The sequence below is a fragment of the Mercurialis annua genome, linkage group LG1-X, assembly GCF_937616625.2.
Source record: "Mercurialis annua linkage group LG1-X, ddMerAnnu1.2, whole genome shotgun sequence".
Taxonomy (NCBI): domain Eukaryota; kingdom Viridiplantae; phylum Streptophyta; class Magnoliopsida; order Malpighiales; family Euphorbiaceae; genus Mercurialis; species Mercurialis annua.
This window is the reverse complement of record NC_065570.1, coordinates 39,978,734-40,001,302: the sequence shown is the minus strand read 5'-3', so window position 1 is coordinate 40,001,302 and position 22,569 is coordinate 39,978,734. Positions and strand designations below refer to the sequence as shown.

The window sequence follows — 22,569 nt, the reverse complement described above, 5'->3', positions numbered from 1 at the left end:
TTATGCAAAAATTATTTAATCTATCATCCTCCTCCGAAATGATGAAATATTCCTGTTAAAATAAAAAATTAAATTTACAGCCTGACAAAAATATACAATAGAAACATATTATTATGTTAGTTAATTTTTAAACTATATGAGATGCTCTATATTTAATAAAAATAAAGACATGTACGTACCTTTAATTCATTCATCATTTGTTCACCCACTCTCTTATATGCTTCATGTCAATTTTCAACATCTAAAAGAGCTACAGTCCTCACCACATAGCCACAGTAGTTGGACAAATGCCTTGCATTATCTCCAACTGCACGATTAATATTCTTAGCCATAGTAACAATCAATTTTACTTTCTTGTCTGGAGTTTTTTCGTCTAAAATTATGCATTTGTATTTTCCTCTACCTTTTCTCTTCAAATTGGAACCTGTAGCTATATATTAATTAAGACATTGTAAACATTTGATGTATACTTTTATAAAATATGTCTTAAAATTATTAAAGTTTGACTTATGTATACTTGATGTGTTATTTTCTTCCCATGTATTAGCTGCTGATTCATGAATATTAGTGATAGGCTCTTCTATTTCCATGTCATCAGGTGCTTGTGTCTTATCATCATCTTCATCCACAAGTTGTGATGGTATTCTTTTGTTGTTGGAAAATCCTTCTGTACCTCTTACCCTTTGTTGACTTAGACTAGTAAATGTTATTTCTAAAAAAAATATTGTAATTTCTATCCATGATATCCAAATAACAAATAAAATTACATGAATTTCAAGCCTTATCTCTTTCTCTTTCTTGACTTGAATTATCGAATGTCATTCCTAAATAATAGCAATCACCGAATTAAGTTAAGCAAGTAAAATAATGATTCCAATATCTCAATTGATTTATATGTAAACTGGAATAATATATAAAAAAATGTCGTGTGTTCTTACCTTAGCAGTTTCACCTATTTCCCTTTCTTGACTCGTACTATTAAGTGTATTTTCTAAATTAAAATAAAATTTAATTTTAGTTTACAATCATATAATTGAAATAACACATCAGCTTTAAACAAATTAAAAATAACATATCAAATTATATAAAATTACAGCCCTATCTCTTTCTCTTACTTGACGTGGAGTACTAAAAGCAAATCCTAAATAATAACAATCACTAATTTTAGTTCGAAAAACAAACAAATATCTAAAATATATCAAATGAGTTATCTATAGCTGAAATAACAAATTAAAAATATCAACTATTCTTACCCACAGTTGCTTCACTTCTTTCCCTTCCTTGACTATTATCAGTAAGTGTAATTTCTAAAACACAAACTAATTTTAATTTATATCTTAGAAAATGAATTAACATACCAAATTACGTAAATGTACAGCTCTATTTCTTTTTCTTGCTTGAATTAAATTACTTGAAGCGATTCCTAAGTAATAACAATCGCCAATTTTAATTTATTTAGCTAACAATATTAACTAAACAGCATCAAATGAATTATTTATATTGCTAAAATAATAAATTAAAAAAATTATATTCTTACTCTTAGTAGTTTCATATCTTTCTCTTCCTTGATTCAGATTAGTAGGTGTCCTCTTAACAGCTTCACCTCCTTTTTTTTTTTGACTGAAATTAGTAAATGCAATTTCTATAAATAACAAAAATTTATTAACTTATAGCTCTCGTACTGAAATAACATATCAAATTTGAAAAAATGTATCTTTTTCTTTTACTTGACGTTGAGTACTAAACAATTTCTTAAATAATAACATTCATCAAATTAGTTTAACAAGCAAACAAACACCTAAAATTATCTATACAACTTAAATAACAAATTAGAAATATTATGTATCCTTACCCTTAGCAGTTTCACCTCGTTGCCTTCCTTGACTATTATTAGTAAGTGCAATTTCTAAAAAAATAATAAAATAATAAAATAATAATTTTAATTTTGTAGCTCTAAAACAGAAATAACATATTAAAATGAATAAATTTTCAACCTACCTCTTTCCCTAACTTGACTTGGATTAGCAAAAGCAATTCCTAAATAATAATAATCACCGGTGTTAATACTTTGCAAACAAAATCATGATCTCTATAATTAAATTATAAAAAAATGAATATTAAATACTTGATATTTTATTTTTCGCGAAACTTGTAATTTGACGTGATTTGTCAAGCTGGCTAACGAGATCCTCCATTTCCATATCATCAGATATATGTGTATCATCGTATGCAGCTAAAATAGGCAATTTTTTGGTCTTGTAACTTTTTGCATTATCATTATAGTTAATATTTCCTCGACCTCGACCCGCCATCCTATCATGATAAAAACAAGTTAGAAAATTTATTACCAATCACCAATATATTACGATGCATAGAAACAAAATATTATCTTGTAATTTCTGTTCATAACCAATATAATGTAACTTTTAAATTGAAAGTTAACAGCTAAAACACAAAAAAGTCATGTAATGTCAAAAACACACAAACACTGCCAAATTGAATATGGTACTAAAATTGGTCAAAAAAATGATACTAAAATATAAATGATGTTCCTACTAAAAAGAAAATAAAAAAATTAATCTGGCATATAAGATTGATCAATATTACCAGTTTCATCTTCCATTCTAAAAATATTTAATTGTGCCAAATCATCGTCGTCGTCGTCATATATGATGTTGTCGGCTATAGATACATGCTTTCTTCTTTTATATCTCGTGGCACCTCAATAAGAATTGCATCCCCCAATACATGTAATATCTCGTAAGATTTTTAAGGAATAGTTCGTACCGGAAAAATTTGGAGTTTAGAAATTCAAGTAAGAAAGACTGAAAAGAGATTAGACTTTAGAATTTTGACGGGTCTTAGATAATTTAAGTAATCGAGAAAAATAAAGTTTAAGTTAAAATGTCATTTTTATAGAGTATTTATTAGCGGGATTAAAAATAAATAAGAAATTAGTCCTAGCTAATAAATTAAGTATCCAAATAAAGTATACAAATGAAATTACTACAAAAATTTATTAAGTTTAAGGAAACGATTCGGATTTGACACGAAAATAATTACGGAAATAAAATTTTAAATAATAAAATTAATTAAAATCCATTTTTATACTAAAGCCCATTACCTAAGCCCATGACCCATTACCTATTAATTGATAATATCATTATTATCAATCATTATCACCAAAATCTTCTACCATAAGCCACAAAAAGAAAAAACCCTCACCCTGTCAATCCTTCCATTGCCGTGACCTATCCCCACCTCATACTCAAAGGAATTCAACTCTAAAGCTTATGATTTTTGGAGGAATAACACTCACTAATCAAAGTTAATTACTTTTCTTTCATCAATTTAAGGGTTTGTTGGTTTAATTTGGTTGTTTATGGATTAGAAATAGGTTAGGTTTGTGAGAATAATTGATGAATTTGGATGATAAATTTTCAGCTCTAATAAATGATGAATTATGTTGCTAAATTGATGAATTTAAGAGGTGATTTTGAGCTGAAAATTGGTAAATAATTAAGGGAGGTTATGGCGGATGTTTGGTGTGAAATTTCTGAAAATTAGGTGGCCAGAGAAAGCTCCGGTGAGCAGCAAAACGCTGCTCACTAAGAGCAGCCCTTACGGGCAGTAGCTCTGCTCTAAAAGAGCAGAGCTGAGGCAGCCCTCGGACGCCGGGGGAGAGGGAAGTTCGACGTGTATCGGTCCTCGTTTGTATAGTTTTTGATAGATGCGATTAAGCGCAAGTTTGACGGGTTATTAATAATGAATGAAGTTAATGGAAAATGATTTATAAAAGGGTTTAAGAAATGGAAAAAAAATGTATGAATATACATTTTTAAAATAAGTTAAGATTAGTTATTAGTTAGTTAAAATGATATTTAAAATTAGTTAAAAAAATGGATTTGTTAAATGTCGATTAAGAGTTCAACGTGAATTGAATACTAACATAACGTTGGTTATTTGAATAGTTGAGATAAAACTTGGAACGTTTTGGTTGTTAATAATTTTATCGATAATTAAGACTTTATTTATTAGTACGTCAAGTTGCTAGAAGTTTTATAAACTTCTATTCAATAAAATATTGAACTTAGGAGTGTGTGAGATTGGAGATAGAAGTTGAACTAAAGTTCAACGGAAATAATTAAGAATTATGAGATCTTAAAAGGATTTACTTAGTTAGTTTTACGTCGAGATTAGACGCAGTTAAATTATAGCGAATTAAGTTTGCGTTTTACCTTAAGTCTATAAAGTCTATCGAGTTAGAATCTTATTTAAGTTAATTTACATCTTATCTAGATCCGGCAAGGAACGCAGCTAACGGACAAGGAGCACCTTAAGCTAGACGGCAGTTAATCGATCGAGGTTTTAGGAGTAGCAAGCGGTGAGTTTATATATGTTTACATTTGACGTATTAACTGTGCATTACTTTTAAATGCAAAACTTTTATATAAATTGCATAGCATTGTTTTATTATTAAAGTTTATTGTAAATGACATGCATCATTGTTTTGAAACCAATGTAAGTCCGATAAAACAAGCTTTCCTATTGGGCGACAATAGGAACTGTGTGATCACCAGTTTTGATCCGAGCGCTTTATGATTAGAGATGTGAAATCAGAAGGAGTATTATGTTTTTGATAGATACAAGAGTAACTCGGTGGAACTATCTCAGGACCCGTATCTAGTGAGTAACTCGGTCGAACTATCTCGGGACTCACACCTTGGGATTAAGTAGTGGCATGAGTAACTCGGTTGAACTATCTCGGGATTATGCCATATGGTAGCGGTAACTCGGTCGAACTATCTCTAGACCGTATCACTAAGGATTAAATGATATGATGTTATATACTATGGTTACAATGATTCTCGAATATGAATGATTTATTTGGGTATAAGGTTTCATTCGGAATTTATATTTGGATGCATATGAATAAATATTTATAGCATTGTTTTGTTTTAAATAATACTCACTTGTAAACTATAAACTCACTCAGCGTTGACTGACCAACAAATAGTCTTTCCTTTCAGGTAAAATGTTTTGACGTGACGGACTTCTATCCTTGTTCAGAAGTCCGTATTTTGGAAGAATAAGAAGATGTCGATCGATAGTGCTGCAGTAGATGTCAAGTCCTAGTTATAAATATGGCTTTGTTGAACGGTTTTAATATTTTATCCGAACTCTGATATGTAAATAAAGTTTTAAACTGCGCTCTTAACTGTTTACTTTATTTTGCAAATCGGGCTATGCTTGATGTGTGACATCGCAAAATAAGACCCTGACTTATCGTGCATCGCTTCGGACGATGCTACAAGTATTGTAAATATTTCAAGTTTATGAAAATGTTTTATGAAGGATCGTTTTGTTAATATTATACATTATATTGCGAAAAAAATATTTTACTCGTTTTTAGGCTTGCTACGGGTTCCGGAGCTACCACTCCCGTTCCCTAGCGCCGGTCACGGCTCGAGATTTCGGGTCGTGACAAAGTTGGTATCAGAGCAATGACTTAGATTCGTAGACCACTGCCTGTATACATTTGAGGTTGTTTGTACCTAGGATTGATGAAGTCATTAGGTTAAGCTAGGAACTACTGCAGCAATATGATTCGAGTCATGTCATTGGTTTGCCTTGCTTATTTTTTTTAAATTTTTAGTTTCCCTTTTTAGAACGTGCGTTTGTCTTATATGTGTGATAGATATGGTATATTTAGGTGCGCTTGCCTATAGGGTTGACATATGCCTGGAAGTAGACTAATCTCGGAAAAGACTATTATGTTATTGTTGATCGTAGTATGGTTTACTTTGATCAGATGGCTGATCAAAGACAACTTAGGGCCCATGTTGCCGCACAACGTGAAGAAGCACCACGAGTGTCACAAGGAGAAGAAGCTGAAGAAGCTCAAGATGAGTCTTCTGTCTATGGAGGACAGCGAGAACCAGTTGGAGAAGCCGGAAGAGGCTGAGGCCGTGGAAGAGGCCGAGGTAGAGGCAGGGGCCGAGGTAGAGGTAGAGGCCTAGCTGTCAATGAGTAGGAACCAGTACAGGCACCAGGAATGCCTCAACCAGCGAATCATGTAGGTTTTAGCGTGGATCGGTTCTTGACTGGGATTGCAACTATGGCAACTGCTCAAGCAGAGAACCAGAATATGCAGCGAGAACAGCTGCTACAACAGCAGCAATGTTTGGCTGAAAATGCTGATCGGGATATTGTATTGGCCTATATGCGCCTTAAGCCAACGGAATTTGATGGTTCCGGAGATGCACTAGACTTTCTAGAAGAAGTGGAACGTAACTCTAGACGTCTCCAAGCCAATGAGAGGCAATCTATCATTTTAGTGGAAATGTCGATGAAAGGGCCAGCAAAGGACTTCTTCCAACGTATAATCCAACCGACAATGGGTCAAATGACGTGGGCTGAATTTGTTAATCAATTCAGGGAGTATTTTCTTCCATATTCGGTGACGGAGTTACACCGTGATCGATTATTCAATCTGAGCAAAAGAGATAGGTCGGTGCAAGAATATGTTACAGATTTTACAAGGTTAAGTCGATTTGCACCTGATTTGATGGTAGACCCGGTAAGGGTGAACACTAGGTTTGTGAGAGGCTTAGGGTTTGACTTTGTGAGCTTAATGGCAGATGTGAATAGGGATTTAGTTCAACTGATAGATAGCGCCCGCCAGATTGAGACTTCTTTGATTCAGTGTGGACGAACTCCCAGATCCTTCTGGTCAGGTACCAACCAGGAGTGAGTATGCTCAAGCAGTACAGAGTGCTACAGTTCAGTCCTTTACTAGGAATTTTCCAAGACCCCAGCGTAATCGGGATCGTAAGAGGGGCAGGTATAGTAATAGAGCTGGGACTTCTGGAGCAAAGTTTGGTGCTAGGACTACGGGTGGAACAGGAATGGGAACACCCCTTTGTCAGAATTGTAACAAATGGCATTTTGGGGCATGCCATCTTGCTACGGGAGCATGCTTTAATTGTGGCCAACAATTTGCAAGAGAATGTCCAAGGCAAGGACCTCAAGGGTCAATGACTATATTGGCTCAACCATCATACAATCAACAAAGACCCGCGTACCCTACAGCATCTGGATATGGGCATACGGTAGTACCTTTACTGGCCAGAGGGGCCGAGGTTATGGAAACGAGGAGGAAGAAATGGTGGAGGTCGTGGAGCTGGTCAGACTTCACAAGCAGGTGGAAGTCAGGCTAGGGTTTTTGCGCTGAATCCTCAGGAGGCTCAGGCTTCCAATGCTGTCGTGCAAGGTACATTTTCTATTGCTTCTCGAGATGCATTAGTTTTATTTGACCCAGGTGCCACTCATTCGTTTGTTTCAACTAGTTTTGCTGTTAAGTTGGAAAAACAACCTGTTTATTTACGACACCCTTTATCTGTAGCTACCCCAGTAGGTGAAAGTATAGAGGTTAATATAGTCTATCCTTCTTGTCATCTGAGCGTCCAAGGGCAAGAATTGTTCGCAGATCTAATTTTGCTAGAAGTATTAGCCTTTGACGTGATCCTAGGAATGGATTGGCTAGCTCAGCATTATGCTAACGTAGATTGTCGTAAGAAGATAGTCACGTTTAGGCCACCTGGAGTTGAGCCTATTTTAATCCAAGGTGAAAAGTTAGAATCTCCTATAAGTATAGTTTCGGCTATTAAAGTGTCACGACCCAATTTCATGAATCGTGACCGGCGCTAGGGTATGGGTATGGTTGTACCAAAACCCGTAGCAAGCCTCGCGGAATCAAATAAACATTTAAACCTGCAGAAAACTGCTCGGGGGAAACCGAGACTCCAACCTAAGTCTAGCAATTTATAATACAGTTCTAATATAAATAACTTACGTATCTGAAATATTCCACCGCATGCCTTAAATATAATACTAAAATATTCCAGTGTAAACATGGCAACAATAATTAATCGATTAAATCGACAATCCCAAAGTGCAATAACAAATGTAATATATAAACTAGTTCTACTGCGGTCTAAGAGTTCGAAAACAGAATCTAGTTTAATAACAATAAAACCTCTGAGGAATCAAAAGAATCAGAGTGGACCAGCTTTCAAATCATAAACCTGAAAAATTTGGGAAAACAACGGGGTCAGATATACTGAGATGAGTTCGCAATACTATTTACATTTATTAAGTTTAAAACCCTTAAATCAAAACATTTTTATACTAATATAATATGATTATGGAATAACAGTATTGAAATGATCCCAGCGTAAGTATGACATAACATACTGTAAAATAAACCCAGAGTGGACGGGAACAAATCCTCGTCAAATTACCAGCGTAAGCAAAACCATAGTTTGCCGATCCCAGAGTATATACCGGTGCACATAGTCTCGATACAAGCCTATCGAGCATCTCGTTTCAATCCAGATCCATAATCCGTAAAAACAGTTCAAAACACTTATAATACTAAAAATACGATGCGGTACTTAATAAAGCGGTAAATAGCACTACAAACTCACTGCTTGCTTATCCACGTGAATCTTGACAAACAGCTAACCCTGCGTAGACTCCGAAGCACGAGCAGTCGACGGGTCTAAAACAATATATAAGTTAAAATCCATCCAACCCCTAACTCTAAGAATACTAGACACCACATAGGACTAGCACAATACCGAGTCAAGCATAAACGTAGAAAGAATAGAATGAACAATTAATCATGTAATGACCCGAGTAAAACTGAATCACATCGAGTAACACAATACTCAAATAATTAAACAAAGTCTATTGGGTTTCCGCTTTAAAATCTGTTCCGAAAAATATTACTTAAATAATAAATAAATAATAACTTAAATCCATTTCCTCAAATATTGGGTTAGCCGAGTTACCAATAACTACCAAGCTACCTCACATGTCGGGTGACCCAAGTCTAACCCGACCCAAAATATTTTATCAAAATATAAACCAGAGTTTATAATTCCAAAAAAAGTTACTTTGATAAAATAATTATAATCATATCCAATTATAAACCATAGTTTATAATTGTAGAATTAGCTTTGATAAAATAATAAATCAATTTTTAAAACAGAACCCAATAACTTTAACTTCAAGTAACCCAAGTTACAAATCAAAAACTTAACTAAATTAAGTTTTAAAAAGTTTAGGGACTAAACTGAACTTTGGCCAATTTAGGGACTAAACTGTACTTTAGCCATTTTAGGGACTAAACTGTACTTTAGCCAATTAGGGACTAAACTGTACTTTAGCTAATTTGATATCCGAAATCAATATAATTGCTTTTGCTATAATTTAAAACAAAGTACAAAGTTATTTACCAAAAGTTCACTTATATAAGTTATAAAAACGTTCAAGGGACTAAATTGTAATTTAGCCAATCTACACGATAAATTGGTATACGAAATTAAATATAATTACCAGAGTAATTACATTAACTTAAATTATAAATTTCCATCGTTTACAATATTCGATTATAAATCAAGTCGAAATCCTAGTTATTATCAAACGATTAGTAAAATTTAATTTAAGGGATCTATTTGATTTAAACAAAACAAATGAGTGATTACTTAGCAAATTAACCATCCTTTCAATTAAAGAAATAGAACCAATTTTCCCTATCATGAACAGAGACCATGTTTACAGCAATTGAATCAACCCCACAAAATTCCCGCCTAGAACTAAACTTATGTCCCTAAGCAGTAAACCCAAGATCCCATTAAATTCACCATCTCTTTAACGAATTCAACAATCCTTACTTAATAAGATATGCATACTCAGTATTGTTTAGCAAGACAATGTCATCTAAGAACCTTGTACAATATGCTTAACAATGGCGTATAAACAATCAAGATGAACCGTACAACGATCCAAACAACGGACTCAACACGGCTTAAACGACCTAATTAAACAATTCTAACAATCACGAATGCTATAATCATAACAGAAATCAAAGTCATGGCCCAAGGCAATGAAAAGAATCGGCAGAAAACAAATTCAATAAGAAACAGAACCAAGCTAGCGTACCAATGCGATGAAACGGCGGCGATTGAAACGAGACCGGCGGCACACCGTTTTGCGAAATCAAATAGTAGAAACGTAGAGAATTGAGTCTAGAACGTCTGAGATCAAGCGGAATCAATTTCGATCTAGAAACGAGAGAGAATGATCAAAAATACGGAAAGCCGTTCAAAACCAAAAACCGAAATCAAAGACAAACCATACCGATAATTTTTCTCAAACTTTGGGAGCGATAACGATCAACGATTTCTCAGCTAAAATGGGAGATGATGGAGGCTAGAGTTTGTTTGTAGCATGAAGAATGAAGTAGAGTTAAAGTTTAGGTATTTAAGTAGGTCGATTAGGTTAGAAACGGGTGACAAAAATACCCCCCCGCACTGGTATAGCTGTTCTCGAACGAGAACAGCAATTTAAAGCTGGTTCTCGTTCGAGAACCCTGGTCTCGAACGAGACCAGTCTTTAAACACTGAGTTCTCGTTCGAGAATTGGAATTCTCGAACGAGACTCAGCTAAATTGCTGGTGTCTCGTTCGAGAATTCCAATTCTCGAACGAGACTATTCGAAATTGAGTAAGGTCTCTTTCGAGACCTGATTAAAAGGTGGTGGTTCAACCTTTTGGTTGAACCATCAAAATAAAAGACCCATACAAAAACCTGAAAATTGAACCGATCCAAAAATTAAACTACGAATCGAACTGCCGACCGAAAAAAACTCAAATTATTTCTGAAAACACATTTTGAAAAACTTAAATTTTTTTCCGGGGTATTACATTCTCCCCAACTAATTATAAATCCGTCCTCGAATTTAAAACAAAATCATCGACGTACCACATAACATAAAGTTACATGTACAGCTGGACAAAATGTAAAAAGACGATAAGAAAACGCATCCACAAGATACCCAATGTAAACAATGTCAACAAAACAACAAAACTGCAAACGACCTAATTTTGCTATGTGAGCGTCCAAGGGCAAGAATTGTTCGCAGATCTAATTTTGCTAGAAGTATTAGCCTTTGACGTGATCCTAGGAATGGATTGGCTAGCTCAGCATTATGCTAACGTAGATTGTCGTAAGAAGATAGTCACGTTTAGGCCACTTAGAGTTGAGCCTATTTCAATCCAAGGTGAAAAGTTAGAATCTCCTATAAGTATAGTTTCGGCTATTAAAGCCTGTCAGTTGCTAAGAAAGGGTTGTCAAGGATTCTTAGCGGTAGTAAAGGACATAGAAAAGAGAAGTGACCAAGTGCAGGATGTACCAGTGGTATCGGAATATCCTGATGTTTTTCCGGAAGAGTTACCAGGATTACCACCAGATCGAGAAATTGAGTTTTATATTGACTTGGTTCCTGATACAAAACCAATATCCATACCCCTAAATCGAATGGCGCCAGCGGAACTAAAAGAACTTAAGGATCAACTGGAAGAGTTACTTGATCGTGGGTTCATTAGACCAAGTGTGTCACCATGGGGTGCACCAGTGCTACTTGTTAGAAAGAAGGATGGGTCACTTCGACTATGTATAGATTATCGTCAGCTCAAATACCCACTACCAAGGATTGACGATTTGTTTGATCAACTACAAGGGGCGAGGTATTTTTCTAAGATTGATCTTAGATCTGGATATCATCAGTTAAAGATTCGTGAAGATGATATTTCAAAAACGGCTTTTCGAACTCGGTATGGACATTACGAGTTTTTGGTGATGTCATTTGGGCTGACAAATGCACCAGCGGCTTTCATGGACTTAATGAACAGGATATTCAAGCCATTTTTGGATCAGTTTGTGATCGTTTTTATTGATGATATCTTGATATATTCGCGTTCGGAGGAGGAACACGCGCATCACTTGCGATTAGTACTCCAAGTGTTAAGAGAGCATCAGCTTTATGCCAAATTTTCCAAGTGTGAATTTTGGCTAAGGGAAGTAGCATATTTGGGGCATGTCGTATCTCAACATGGGATTATGGTCGACCCAAAGAAGATTGAAGCGGTGTCGGAATGGGAACGACCTAAGTCAGTTACGGAGATCCGTAGTTTCCTGGGATTAACAGGATACTACCGACGATTTGTGCAAGATTTTTCAAAAATTTCTGCTCCGTCAACAAAGCTAACCCAGAAGAATGCTAAGTTTGATTGGACAGATAAATGTGAAGCCAGTTTTCTCAAACTGAAGGAGTGCTTAACGACAGCACCCGTGTTAGCTTTACCCGAAGGAACAGAGGATTCACAGTTTACTGTGATGCTTCGAGAGTTGGATTAGGGTGTGTCCTTATGCAGCATGGTCGAGTAATAGCTTATGCTTCTCGCCAGCTGAAAAAGCATGAAGTGAACTATCCAACTCACGATTTAAAATTGGCGGCAGCGATTTTTGCATTAAAAATTTGGAGACACTACCTGTATGGAGCAAAGTGTGAGATATTCACGGATCACAAGAGTTTAAAGTATATATTTGATCAACGAGAACTAAACCTTAGGCAGAGGAGATGGTTAGAATTGTTGAAAGATTACGACTGTACTATTCAATACCATCCAGGGAAGGCCAATGTAGTGGCTGATGCCCTGAGTAGAAAGTCTGCAGGTAGCCTTGCGCACGTTACGGTAGTATGGCGAAGGCCGTTAGTTAGGGAAATGCACAAGTTGTTTAATCAAGGAGTTAAGTTTGAAGTTTCAAACCTTGGGAATCTGTTAGCTCAGTTAAGCATTAAACCGACATTGGATGACCAAATCAAGAAATTGCAAGTGGATGATCCTCAACTAAAACGATTAATGGATGAGGTTCAACAAGGAAAGAGTCAGGATTTCAACATAGACAATGGAGTGATAAGATATGGCACAAGGTTATGCGTGCCCGATGTGGAAGGATTAAGAAAGAAAAATAAGGAAGAAACCCATGGAACTGCGTATATTATACATCCTGGATCAACCAAGATGTATTATGACGTCAAAGGAAGGTATTGGTGGAATGGGATGAAAAGAGATATTGCAGAGTATGTAGCCAAATGTCCGACTTGTCAGCAAGTTAAATTGGAACATCAACGACCATATGGATTCCTACAACCTTTACCCATTCTAGAGTGGAAGTGGGAAAGGATTACCATGGACTTTGTGGTCGGTTTACCTAGGACGCAAAAAGGTTACGACTCTATTTGGGTAATTGTGGATCGTTTGACAAAGTCGGCACATTTTATCCCCATAAAGACAACATATACTGCAGCAAAATTGGCACAAGTGTATATTGACAAAATTGTCAGTTTACATGGAGTTCCTGTGTCAATTGTATCTGATAGAGGTTCGGTTTTTACTTCACGGTTTTGGAAGAGCTTACAAGAAGCCTTAGGGACACAAGTGGATTTTAGTACTGGTTTCCATCCTCAGACAGATGGTCAGTCTGAAAGGACAATTCAGACATTGGAAGATATGCTCCGATTATGTATTTTGGATTTTGGAGGAAGTTGGGATACCTATTTACCTTTAGTGGAGTTCTCATATAATAATAGTTATCATTCGAGCATTGAGATGGCTCCTTATGCGGCTCTACACGGACGTAGATGTAGATCTCCAATTTGCTGGGAGGAAGTTGGGGAAAGAAAATTAACCGGAGCAGAGATTATACAAGTTACCTCGGAAAAAGTACCAAAGTTACCTCGGAAAAAGTACCATTAATTAAACAACGCTTGAATACTGCTTTTAGCCGACAAAAGAGTTACGCAAACCCGAAGAGGAAGGATATAGAATTTCAAGTTGGAGACTACGTTTTCCTCAAGGTATCACCTATGAAAGGTGTAATTCGCATTGGAAAGAAAGGAAAATTATCTCCAAGATATGTGGGTCCATATTTAATCGTGGAGCGTATCGGAAAAGTGTCTTATAAGTTGGAATTACCACCAGACATGTCACAGGTTCACCCTGTGTTTCATTTCTCTATGCTCCAAAATACATATCAGATCCCTCCCGTATTGTCCAACCACAAACAGTAGAAGTGAGTGAAGAATTAATGTATGAAGAGGAACCGGTAGAGATCGTTGACTCACAAGTGCGAAAGTTACGCATGAAAGAGATTCCAATGGTGAAAGTTCTTTGGAGAAATCATTTTGTCGAAGAGTGTACGTGGGAGACAGAAGATAGTATGCGACAGAGATATCCGTACCTGTTTGACCCTGGTATGTAACTAAAGTTTAAATTCGAGGACACATTTATTTTAAGGGGGGTGAATGTAATAACTCGTAAGATTTTTAAGGAATAGTTCGTACCGGGAAAATTTGGAGTTTAGAAATTCAAGTAAGAAAGACTGAAAAGAGATTATACTTTATAATTTTGACGGGCCTTAGATAATTTAAGTAATCGAGAAAAATAAAGTTTAAGTTAAAATGTCATTTTTATAGAGTATTTATTAGTGGGATTAAAAATAAAGAAGAAATTAGTCCTAGCTAATAAATTAAGTATCCAAATAAAGTATACAAATGAAATTACTACAAAAATTTATTAAGTTTAAGGAAACGATTCGGATTTGACACGACAATAATTACGGAAATGAAATTTTAAATAATAAGATTAATTAAAGTCCATTTTTATACTAGAGCCCATTACCTAAGCCCATGACTCATTACCTATTAAATCATTATTATCAATCATTATCACCAAAATCTTCTATCATAAGCCACAAAAAGAACAAACCCTCACCCTCTCAATCCTTCCATTGTCGAGACCTACCCCCACCCCGTATTCAAAGGAATTCAACTCTAAAGTTTAGGATTTTTGGAGGAATAACACTCACTAATCAAAGGTAATTATTTTTCTTTCATCAATTTAAGGTTTTGTTGGTTTAATTTGGTGGTTTATGGATTAGAAATAGGTTAGGTTTGTGAGAATAATTGATGAATTTAGATGATAAATTTTCAGCTCTAATAAATGATGAATTATGTTGCTAAATTGATGAATTTAAGAAGTGATTTTGAGCTGAAAATTGGTAAATAATTATGGAGGTTATGGCGGATGTTTGGTGTGAAATTTCTGGAAAATAGGTGGCCAGATGAAGCTCCGTTGAGCAGCAAAACGCTGCTCACCAAGAGCAGCCCTTACGGGCAGCAGCTCTGCTCTAAAAGAGCAGAGCTGAGGCAGCCCTTTGAGGGCTGCAATTGCAGCCCTCGGACGCTAGGGGAGAGGGAAGTTCGACGTGTATCGGTCTTCGTTTGTGTAGTTTTTGATTGGTGCGATTAAGCGCAACTTTGACGGGTTATTAACAATGAATGAAGTTAATAGAAAATGATTTGTAGAAGGGTTTAAGAAATGGAAAAAAATGTATGAATAGACATTTTTAGATTAAGTTAAGATTAGTTATAAGTTAGTTAAAATGATATTTAAAATTGGCTAAAAAAATTGATTTGTTAAATGTCGATTAAGAGTTCGACATGAATTGAATACTAACATAACGTTAGTTATTTGAATAGTTGAAATAAAACTTGGAACGTTTTGGTTGTTAATAATTTTATCGATAATTAAGACTTTATTTATTAGTACGTCAAGTTGCTAGAAGTTTTATAAACTTTTATTCAATAAAATCTTGGACTTATGAGTGTGTGAGATTGGAGATAGAAGTTGAACTAAAGTTCAACGGAAATAATTAAGAATTATGAGATCTTAAAAGGATTTACTTAGTTAGTTTTACGTCGACATTAGACACGGTTAAATTATAGCGAATTAAGTTTGTGTTTTACCTTAAGTCTATAAACTCTATCGAGTTAGAATCTTATTTAAGTTAATTTACATCTTATCTAGATCCGGCAAGGAACGCAGTTAACAGACAAGGAACAGCTTAAGCTACACGGCGATTAATCGATCGAGGTTTTAGGAGTAGCAAGCGGTGAGTTTATATATGTTTACATTTGACGTATTAACTCTGCATTACTTTTAAATGCAAAACTTTTATATAAATTGCATAGCATTGTTTTATTATTAAAATGTTTATTATACATGACATGCATCATTGTTTTGAAACCAATGTAAGTCCGATGAAACAAGCTTTTCTATTGGGCGGCAATAGGAACTGTGTGATCACCAATTTTGATCTGAGCGCTTTATGATTAGAGATGTGAAATCGGAAGGAGTATTATGTTTTTGATAGATACGAGAGTAACTCGGTGGAACTATCTCGGGACTCACACCTTGGGATAAAGTAGTGGCATGAGTAACTCAGTTGAACTATCTCGGGACTATGCCACGTGGTAGCGGTAACTCGGTCGAACTATCTCTGGACCGTATCACTAAGGATTAAACGATATGATGTTATGTACTATGGTTACAATGATTCTCGAATATGAATGATTTATTTGGGTATAAGGTTTCATTCGGAATTTATATTTGGATGCATATGAATAAATATTTATAGCATTGTTTTGTTTTAAATAATACTCACATGTAAACTATAAACTCACTCAGCGTTGACTGACCCCCAAATAGTCTTTCCTTTCAGGTAAAATGTTTTGACGTGACGGACTTCTATCCTTGTTCAGAAGTCCGTATTTTGGAAGTACGTAAATAAAAGGACGTCGATCGATAGTGCTGCAGTAGATGTCAAGTCCTAGTTATAAATATGGCTTTGTTGAACGGTTTTAATGTTTTATCCGAACTCTGATATGTAAATAAAGTTTTAAAATGCGCTCTAAACTGTTTACTTTATTTTGCAAACTGGGCTATGCTTGATGTGTGACATCGCATAATAAGACCCTGGCTTATCGTGCATCGCTTCGGACGATGTTACATGTATTATAAATATTTCAAGTTTATGAAAATGTTTTATGAAGGATCGTTTTGTCACTTGGGATGCTAGCACAAATTTCTCTTCTGTATCAAGTTTGCGCTTACTATTAACACTAATAAGCCCAAAAGCATCCACTTTATAACTTGTGCCCTTACGTGCGACATCCCACCAATCACACTTAAATACTACGAAGCGATTTGAACCTACATATTGCAACTCATATATGTCGGTTAAAACACCATAATATTCTTAATTGGAGGAAACATCATCCCCTCGCACCATAACACCACTATTTTGGCTTTTTCTAATAACTTCACAATCACGAGTATGAAACCTGAAGCCATTATTAATATATCCATTGTATGTCCTAATAATTGTTGAAGGGGACTGTGGTAAGCAAATAAGGTCATCATCCACAATTCATGTCTTATGTAAACATGCCACCTAATATTAAAAACAAATTGATAATATAAGTTAATAACTTATATTAAATTAAATATAATAATAACTGATATAGTTAAAAAAAATAGATTCATACATGTTCGTGAAACCAATTGTTAATTTTTTTTTGTGTCACCCCATAATATTGTTTTTTAATACAGCAGCTAACTCACTCTTACGTTGCCTGCAAAAGTCATTTACATAAATATGGATCATATATATTCAATTAAGTATCAAATATAATTTAAACTACTTACACAATGAATGACAGTACTTCATCACAATTGTATAAAACATATGAATGGCATTGAGCAGTCTCTGATAGAGTAAGTCGATGGTGATTAGATTTTCCAAAACCTCGACCAACCTCTTTAAAAATCTCTAAACCTACCTTCTCGGAAGGAGAATTATCACTATCGTAATTACGAGGCATTCGGTTATGTTTAATGTCAACACCAACCAAGTATCTAGAACAGAATGTTAGGCACTCGTTAACTAGATAGTCTGCTGTAATTGAACCTTCAGGACGTGCCATTTGCGAACATACAATTTTAAAATGCGCAAGTACCTATAAATAAAGCAATTTATTAATGTAATTACTTAATCACTTATGTAGTAATTTAAATAAAAATTTATTACAAAAAATTACCTTTCTATTGGATAGATCCATCTATATTGCACTAGACAGCCAAGTTTGGCTTCCATTGGCAGATGTACAGCTAAATGAACCATAACATCAAAAAATACAGGTGGGAAAATCATCTCAAGTTTGCACAAAATGTTTATAATCTGAACCTGTAATTTGCCGATGCTTTCTAAATCAATGGTCTTGGAACATTAGTCTTTCAAAAAAACACTCAACTCGACCAAGGGTTCATAAACGTTTTTAAGAAATAAACCGCGAGTTGCTATTGGAAGAAGTTGCTCTAAAAATACCTGGCAATCATGACTTTTCATGGATGTAATTTTCCATTCCTTCTTATTAACACATCGCAAAATATTTGATAAATACTCATCCGGTGACTTTAAATTGACTAAGCAGTTGCACAATACTGATTTTTCCTTTGAGGATAGAGTTTAACATGCTGTAGGAAAATGCACAGTTGCACCATCAATTCTCAGATGAAGTTTTGGCCTTATGCCCATTTTCAACAAGTCATAGCGAGAGTTCTCATTATCTTTGTTCTTATCCTTATGCTCCATCAATGTACCCAATATGTTATCGCATATATCTTTTTCAATATGCATAACATCTAAGTTATGACGCAATAATAATGTCTCCCAATATGGCAATTGATAAAATAAACTTTTCTTCCTCTAATTATAAACACTACTAGATGCATCATACTTTTTCTTCTTACTCTTACCAAATGGACATTGTCCAAACTGTTAGTGATATGCACTAGGTCAATCATGTTTGACCATGTTTTGACTTTATCATTTTATTATTTATTGATTGGCAGTTTTTATCATTTTATATTAATGATTAAAATACTTGAATGGTTAATTCTTTCTAAGGTCATCGAGTATGTGACTTGATAGTAGAACCCTTAGGTTTAATAAAAGAATTATATACCATCTATCCCTAGTCTTAATAGAACATTGAAACTAGTATGATGTTGAATGATGATTATGTTTTACTAATCATGTATATGAGATATTAAGTCAAATCATAGGTGCTATTTGAGAAATAAGGCACTAGATGACCCACTGTGAGAATACTACATAGATCACTGTCATAAGTAATTCTCATTACAGTTCTATTAGTATAATCCTTTGACCTTGAAATCATCATGGATTTCTACATAGCTATTTCATATTTTGATACAGTCTTACATTATCTTTAACAGGATAATGGAATAGATTGTCATTGGATATGAAAGTAACTATGTGAGAAATGTGAGTGACTGAGAAGGAATTTGTCCCTCATTTATTTGAGTAAGATATCTATGGGCCCCTTGAAGAAGATAGACTGAAGAAAATGCATGGCCATGCTAATTGATAAGAAGTTATCATTTTCAGTCTACTTAGAGTCAAGAAACTAATGATTGAATGTTATAAGGATGACATAACTATGCCTTATATTCAATCTGGATATCGAGAGACAAAGGGATTAAAATATTATTGTAAATGGTTAAATCGGATTATCGATATTCATATAACTTGGGTAGTCATAATGTCTTGCTAGAGGCCACTTATGACTTGTGGGCTGAAATAGGGATTTCGAGCCTACTGCCAACGTTATACGAACCTACAGGGTCGCACACTAAGAACAGGCCCAAAACAGTTATGGGTTGTACAAGCCCAAAGTGATTAAGTGATTAATTATATATATATATATATATATATATATATATATATATATATATATATATATATATAATTCGTAATATATATATATTAATAAATATATATATTAATTCGAAATTTAAGGATAAGTGTTTTACTTAATTTATTATTTCTGGAAGATAATAAATATAGTAATTAATATATATATGGATAATTATTAAAAAGGAGTTTTTGATAAACATAAACTTGTAGAATTGCAATGAGATTGAAATTCGAATTTGTCTCAAACCCTAGTGTTATTTATCACTATAAATACTCATTAAGCAGTTGGTTTGAGGATCACGAAATTCATTATTCACTAAATCACTAAAATTCGAAATTGCTTGTGAAGCAATAGTGCTAGCACACAAGCACTAGTTTTGGCTAAGGTCTGTTCGTGTGGATACTCGTAGAGGACGCGTTCTTTTGGAGGCGTTTCTGATCCGAGGCCAGGTATCACCAAAGTGAACCACCTCCTTCCTTCCTACATTGCTGTTGAATTCGACATACAAGTAAGTAATTATTCTGTTAATTCGAATTACATGGATCTTGGTTTGGGTTTTTAGATAAATTTTTGAAATTCCGCTGCGTTATGAACCTATAAAACCCAACACAAACAAAGAGATCTCCCCTAATACTTCTTCACCACTCAAAGGATTTGGACCATTTCTTTTCTCCTTAGTACGATCGAATAACTCACTTCTCTGGCGCCATTTATGAGTTCGAGGCAAAAACCTACAATGACCCATATAACAGATTTTTCGAGCACCTTTACGATAACAAGAAGCAGTTTCTTTAAGACAACAAGGACATGTCATGTGTCCTTTGGTTGACCATCCAGACAGGTAAGCATAATTCAGAAAGTCACTGATAGTCCACAAGATTGATGCACGTAAGTTAAAGTTTTCCTCACTGTGTGCATCATATGTCGCAATGCCTTCATCCCATAATTGTTTCATCTCATCAATTAGCGGCTATAAAAATACATATATATCCATGCCAAGTGATTTAGGTCCGGGAATGAGTAATGATAACATGGAGTATTCAGCTTTCATACACATCCATGGTGGTAAATTGTAAGGAACAAGGACAACAGACCATAGACTGTGCTGCGAGCTCATGTTTCCAAAAGACTGAAAACCATCACAAGCTAATCCAAGTCTGACATTACGTGCATCGGCAGCAAAAGCACTATGCTTTTCATCAAAAGACTTCCAAGCAATAGCATCGGCTGGATGTCGTAGTTTTCCATCTTGTGTGCGGCCATTCTTATGCCATGTCATATTTATAGCCGTTGTTTTAGACATGTTTAACCTTTGAAGTCTAGATTTTAAAGGAAAATAACACAATACCTAATGGGGATTTTTTTTTTACATAAGAAGAGATACTACAAGATTTCCATATAGAAGAATGACATGTTGGGCACTCTTGTGAATCAGCATATTCACCCCAATACAATATGCAATCATTACAACACACATCAATCTTCACATAATCTAATCCTAAATAAATTATAACTTTCTTGGCATCATAATAGGAAGCACGAAGATTCTCACCCTCATGATAAGTTTTCTTTAAAAAGGACTATAACATATCGACTGATTTATCACTCCATTGGCATAAACACTTAATATGAAGAAGGTTAACAATAAATGACAATTTATTGACGGTTTTGCAATTTGGGTATAAATTTTTTTGGGCATCTCCTAAAAGCCTAAAAAATTTAATTGCATCAGCGTTAGGAATTTGAGAGCTAGAATTCTCATTAAAAGAAAAATAACATGTTTGACCATTAAAATCTACATCCATATCTGCTACACCACATGCATCATGAAGCATACCAAGAAAGTCATTATATTCTTCATCATGATTATTTCCAGCTTTGTCTAAATTGATTAATGTCTCACCATGAAAATTTCATATATTATAACTTTTATTGATGCCATTTTGAAATAAATTTAATCTAACTTCATCCATATTCTTAAATACCACATTTCTGCAACCATTACAAGGGCAATGAATACTACTTGAAATTTCAGGTTGACTAAATGCAAATTGTAAAAAGTTATCATCTCTTTGTACATATTGAGGATCAACCTTGTTGCCTAAATGCATCCATTTTTTATCCATAGCGATTTCTAATATGAAATTTAAATCATTAGCAAGTTCCACTACAAGAGATATAGCTTATTCTGGCATTTAATTAGTGGCATTTGTATATAATACCACTAAAAATATAAGATGGATTAGAAGTTCGAAACTTATTATTGCATTTATATTAATTGACACTAAAAAGTCTATTTAGTGGCTTTTTAAGTAAATGCCACAATTATTGCTATTTAGTAGCTGTAATTTCGTTTCTTTTAAAATCATAATTAGATTATTTTGATTTCCCTCCTTATTTTTGGTTTAGAATTTTGGTTCCCTCCTTATTTTTGTTTTAGAATTTTGGTTCCCTCCACTTTTAAAAACAAAAAATTTAGGGTTTAATTACTTTAAAGAACTGTAAAACCATCTGTATTCCTAGAGCGCCCTAATTGTTTGACGTCCTTGTGGATTATGAGGTATTTTTCTTCTCTAATTTTTCTGTTTGCACTTGGGTATGGTGCTTTCAATCAATTAACTGTGATATACGAATTCAATTAAACTTACATGTATTTCTTATAATATTTTGATCTAAAAGTAAAATTCTTTACTTTTGTTTATTGGGCAATGAATATACAAATTATAAGAACAACCCAGCATGTATTTATTTATTTGTTATTAGTGTTTGGATGTTATAACCAAAGACTGGTCATTGGTACATATTGTTGAGTGGTAGTGGACGTGCTTCAACAGAAATTTGAGACTATTCTCGTTTAATTTGCTTGATTAATGATTGTAGATTGTTGTTGCAGGAATTATCAAATATTAATGTGTTTTTTATGCACTGATCTACCAACAGTGCTGCACATTCTCTTATTAGAGCAGCGACTTTTACAACAGGGGTTGACAAGTGGTTTCACCCTCATATTTTAATTGATGTACTTAATCATGATTT

General features: G+C 34.4%; 1 protein-coding gene across 1 annotated transcript; it reads right to left on the bottom strand.

The window, feature by feature from the left end:
* Window positions 1-17,009: 17,009 nt before the first annotated feature.
* LOC126669032 (uncharacterized) lies at window positions 17,010-20,488 on the bottom strand. Its single transcript, XM_050362313.1, has 7 exons — window positions 20,128-20,488; window positions 18,303-18,454; window positions 18,138-18,224; window positions 17,883-18,029; window positions 17,459-17,769; window positions 17,361-17,385; window positions 17,010-17,147 (listed from the first exon to the last, which is right to left on the bottom strand). Exons 1-7 carry the CDS (start codon window positions 20,486-20,488, stop codon window positions 17,010-17,012), a joined length of 1,221 nt encoding a protein of 406 aa, XP_050218270.1.
* Between the last annotated feature and the right edge of the window lie 2,081 nt (window positions 20,489-22,569).